General features: G+C 50.3%; 1 protein-coding gene across 1 annotated transcript; it reads right to left on the bottom strand.

The window, feature by feature from the left end:
- Positions 1-1,896: 1,896 nt before the first annotated feature.
- ADPRHL2 (ADP-ribosylhydrolase like 2) lies at positions 1,897-4,331 on the bottom strand. Its single transcript, XM_010072830.1, has 5 exons — positions 4,239-4,331; positions 3,196-3,403; positions 2,929-3,113; positions 2,746-2,846; positions 1,897-2,189 (listed from the first exon to the last, which is right to left on the bottom strand). Exons 1-5 carry the CDS (start codon positions 4,304-4,306, stop codon positions 1,897-1,899), a joined length of 855 nt encoding a protein of 284 aa, XP_010071132.1. The 5' UTR covers positions 4,307-4,331.
- Between the last annotated feature and the right edge of the window lie 716 nt (positions 4,332-5,047).

Below are 5,047 nucleotides of genomic sequence, written 5' to 3'. Positions count from 1 at the left end.
CTTTCAGAGCAGATTCCAGCGCTGAAACTCACCCCAAATGCAGCAGAGTCCTGGCTACACGCAGGATGTCTCTAACCAGCACCGAACTGCTTCCATTCTGCTTGCTACAGAAAGATTTCAAGAACCCACAATGAAGTAGTTTCAGGTTGAGTTTCACAGTGAAGTGCAGGGTGGGGAGAAACAGCCCAAAGGTTTTCATACGATTCCTCGTCATTTCGTACAGAAACACAACTTCGTGACTTGAATGAAGACAGGAGCAGTAGCTAATTAACAAAGATAACTAAGGGATTTTATTAATACAGAGAAGAGCTCTTCTGCTCTTCATGAGTTCCAAATGTTTAAAATTATAAGGCTGCTTTAAAAGGAAAATATCTAATTTTAAATAATTCTGTTAATATGTTCACACCTCTGGCAGAGTAAGGTGAAAAACCTGACATGTTACATCTCAGACCTGCAGCAAAATACAGAAATATACAACAGACCAAAATTCCACATGTTCTCAGGACAAGACACTCATCTGCACAAGGAGAACCCATGAAAGCACCACACAGAACACAGGCACTCGAAGGAAGCAGAGTACAGGAGAAGCTGGAATGACCCACCGCAGCCGGATTTCCAGGTGCATGCAGCCTGACACAGCACGGCGTGCCGATGCTGACAGGGAGCAAGCTCTGAGCAGAACAGTCACTTCCCAGCGTCACAAGAAATACCAGAGAGATTATGGAGACTTACATTGTCACATTCAAATCGATAAACATTTCCATATGAGGACTGCTTGTCTCCTTCTTTTTGTTTTCAATTGTTAAAAGCTTTTAACCGTTTTCAGACACGCCATACCCACGCTGTTACTGCCTTTTGAGCAGCTCCATTGGGCAAAGGTTTTAAATGTGAAACTCTGGAACACCACAGCTTTGAGAGAATATTCCTGGCCACCAGGACAGCTTCAAATGCACAAATTCTTTTGAACTCTGATTAATTCAGGTTTCACAACTATCTCCACTCAGATTTAAACAGCAAACTCACTTGGTGCTCTGGGCATACCTAGGACAGGATTGAACACGCAGGATGCCAGGACTAGGAACAACGGAAATGGCCAGAGTAGCCACAGCGATGTGAAAGCTACGTAAGGGAACACAAAAGGCAATAAATCAGGACAGTGCCAGGTGGGTCACAGAGCAGGGGACACCAAAGGAGCAGCAAGTGGTTCCACCCTCTGCCAGCAGGAACCATGAGCCAACTGGGATTCTGTCTGCACGCACCGAAGGCGTTTCCCACATCACCACTGGTGACGCAAAGAAATCCCTTCTCCCATCTCTGGCACTTTTCATTCTGCCTTTAAGGCAGATCTGGGAGTTCACCCTCCAGCAACCTCTGCACAACACAGGTGGTAACCCGGGCCACCAAGCAGGATGGTGCCACCAAGCAGGACATCCTCCAGGCTCCCAGGGACATGCCTCTCTGATGACTGGAGTTTTGAGAGGGGTGCGGAGCCAGGTCACTAACAACCAGAACAAAAGCCAGGGCAGACAGGAGCAGAGGAGAGCAGCAAGGAGTCGGTGGGTTCAGACACCCACCTAGTGACTGCACTGATAAAATGATATAATGGCGTAAGGGTGGGAAAAGCAAGCAGCAGCAGTCTTATGAAAAACCAGACGCTCCTGTACACTTTGGAGGAGATGCACCCACTGTCCGAGGCGCCGCATGCAGCTACCTCCCAGCTGAACCAGAACGGCAGGGTGCGTCTCCTCTCCTCCAAACCAGCTCCCACTTCCAGCTCTCAGCTCGCCGCAGCAGGGAGCTTTCTTGCGTGGAGGCTCCCTGGCCTCTGCAGACAGCGCGGATCCACGCAGAGGTGACGACCCGCTTTGCCTTCAGCAAACACACTCCCCGTGGAGCTCAGAGCCGCTGGCAGTAGAGTTCATACAAGCTATTTGCCAGCTTCTGTGTCTCTTGGAAAGCTTCGCAGCTCTGCTCCCAGCTTGGGGGTATCTGTTCCTCCCCGTAATAAGCCCCCGCAATGGCTCCTGCCATGGTGGCAATGGTGTCTGTGTCTCCACCCAGAGAGATGCAGTAGATGATGGTCCTCTGCAGGTTGTTGTAGTGATCAGGGATATCTGGGTCAGCTTCCATACAGCGCAGGAAGGAGTAAATCGCAGTGGGGACGGACCGCAAAGCCGCAATGCCGTTGCCTGTTAACAAAACCAATCACCTTCAGTGCTGCAGAACACTTGTTTCTTGCTCCCTGCAGAAGAACCTTTTCCCTTCAAACTGCAACTTCCTATCGCCAGCTACCCTCACTACCGGTGTCACCGATTTTATCACAACAAGGGGAAAAAGTTTGCATCTCAGAAGAGGAACCTCCCCATAGTTCCCCAGTACCACGCGCATCTTGGAGACCAGCTCCCAGCTACCCCCGTGTGTCTGGCAACACACAGCTACCCGCTCCCAGCCAGCATGAAGAGCTGAGAGTCACTGAGACAAGAGATCCCAGAATACTAAGAAACGTTATGTGTGATAGTTTTCCTTAGCAAGACTTCTTTCCCCACCAATACAGAGTGGGATTCACTGGGTTATGACTCAGAGAATCACTGACCGGCGAGCAGAGGCAGCCTGTCCAGCACATTCAGTGCCTGCCAAGCAGCAGAGGCTGAAGGGACAAGCTGGGGGAGGACACATCAACCAGGCCTGCTGAGTTAGTCCTGCTTCCAGCTCTCTCCTACCACTTGTAGTGAGAAAGGTACTTACCTAGTTCAAACAACACGTCTGCTTTGGGAACGCTGCTGAGCTCCAGAAATTCCTTTATTTTCTTTAGACGCCTTGAAAATGGTAAATCCTCGAATCCTAGCCTGGAAACAAGGGTACAGTGAGAAAGAGAGAATGCGAAGGGCCAGAATAAGCTGTACACTGCAGAGCCTCATGGCTACTTACGCTCGGGCGTCCGTAAGAGACTTATCGTCTGCCTCCACATCTTCCATGTGGCTGATGAGCTGCTCCAGGAAGGTCTCCTTGCTGAGCTCTCCCTGCAGGGCGAGGTGCACGGCCAGGGCCTGCAGGATGGCCCCGTTGTAGCCCAGGGAGTTGGCGTGGGTTAACTCAGCACTCAGCTTCGCAAACTGCGAATGAAACACATTGTGTGAGGCTCGCCCGACGGCACAGACCCCCAGAGCCCAGGTGCCCAAAGGAGCTGAACGGTACCTTCTTAACATCCTGGACATCGGAGTACACGAGCGGGATGCCTGCCACCCTCATGGCACCGCCGTTGCCATAGGAGCCTTTCCCGTTAAACTGGGCTCTGGCCGGTTCGAACACGTCGCTGCACTTGGGGCTCAGGAGCTTCTTGAAGACATTGACAACAGCCATCCCGTAGCCCCGGTTGGGTTCCTTCTTGTACTCCTCAGCAAACCTGCCGTGGGCAAGAGAGCAGCAGTTAGGCAGGTGAGAAAAAACGCATGGGATGTTTGGTCTGTTACTGGAGGTTGCAAAGAGGTTGTACAAAGCCACTTGAAGAAGGGAGTTAATAACCTGCGGGTAATTCAGCAACAGGGTTCAAGTGATTCCGTTCTGTATGGAAAGAGTCCAGTTCCCAAAGACTGGTGTGGAAGGAGGAAAGGTTGTACAAACATCACCTTCCTCACCCCACTTGTTTCCATCTCCACTTTGCCTTGAAATAGAAGCAAACTGGAAACATTTCTGTGGGTCACAACCACAAAGAAAGTCTTTTGTTCAAGTTCAATGGAAGAGTTTTCTAAACAAATAAATATTCTCCCTTAAGTGGAACCAAATGCTACCAGGGCTGTGGATTCAAAAGGGAAATAGATCATAAACAAACTGAAGCTGGCCTCACTAATATTCACTAACTAAATTAAGGGAAGTAAAAACATAAATAGCAACAAATAAACATGAAAGGAAATGCTTCTGGAATTTCTAAGTATTGTCCTCCACAGAGGTGAACACACAGCTGCCATACCGCACGTCCCGTCCTGCTTCACTTCAGAGCAGACTCTGAACCCACAGTAAAGCCAATGCTGCTGCATGTTCCAGGACAGTGCAAAGCACACAATAAATTACAGGATTAACCATCGCTTTTCTAATTTTTTTTCCTCCACAAATTACCAATGCCTTTGCCTTAGCCCCGTCCCCTTCCACAGAAAGTTATAGGGACTACTTAATTTTAAGAAAGCGTTGCCTCCACCAGTAAATGTCAACACCCTGGCTGCCAAGCTGGCTGCGGTCCTTACCTCTTGGCCATATCAACCTCATCAAACTCTCGCTTGGCAAGCAGGGACTGCACCACCGACCTGCTCATGGCCGTGTCGTCCGTGTACGAAAGCGTTTCTAAAACACAAGGTCAAAACATAACGTGACCATCCAGGGACAGACTCTCCTCCTTTCCTTCTCCGCTTTCAGCGCTTCCCTACTCTCCAAGGCCTGATTATCTGTAGAGCTGGAGTTAAATCATTCACAGAGGTTCCCCAGCACTCTGAGCTCATCAGGAGCCACAGTCACGAGAGTTAAGAACGCGCAGAGCAAGACAGATGCACCCACAGCAAGAATGAGACAAAGTATTTCAACATTAGTAAGAACCACGAGAAAATGTTTGATATCCACAGTCACACGTGGACAGGTGAGAGATGAAGCTCCTTCTCAAGGAGTCTACAGCAAACACTGACAAGCAGAGAGGCACAGCTGCATTTCTGGACAAGACCGATTGCCTTTAAAATCCCACGGGAAGGGTTTACAGGGCTTGCTGCACTGCTCAGAACCCCAACACAAATCCATCATCCCTCGCTAAGAGTAAAATAACCGTCCTTGCACTTCTCTTACCCTGCTCCTTGTCATTCCTTGCTGACACCCCTGTGCTGCAACACCCCGGTTCTCAGCAGGAGCAGCGCAGGCCGAGCACAGCAAACACCGCATCCCCCCCAGCACCCATGGGGGGAACCAGGAGCCGCCCTGGGGGAGCCGCAACCTGGGCACAGCTTCAGCAAGGTCACCCTCACCCGGGGGGAGGACAAACCCCACAGCGCAGGGAGCACACTCCAGGGCT

Source organism: Pterocles gutturalis, unplaced genomic scaffold (assembly GCF_000699245.1).
Source record: "Pterocles gutturalis isolate BGI_N339 unplaced genomic scaffold, ASM69924v1 scaffold36267, whole genome shotgun sequence".
NCBI classification, from domain to species: Eukaryota; Metazoa; Chordata; class Aves; order Pterocliformes; family Pteroclidae; genus Pterocles; species Pterocles gutturalis.
This window is presented reverse-complemented; position numbering and strand designations above follow the sequence as displayed.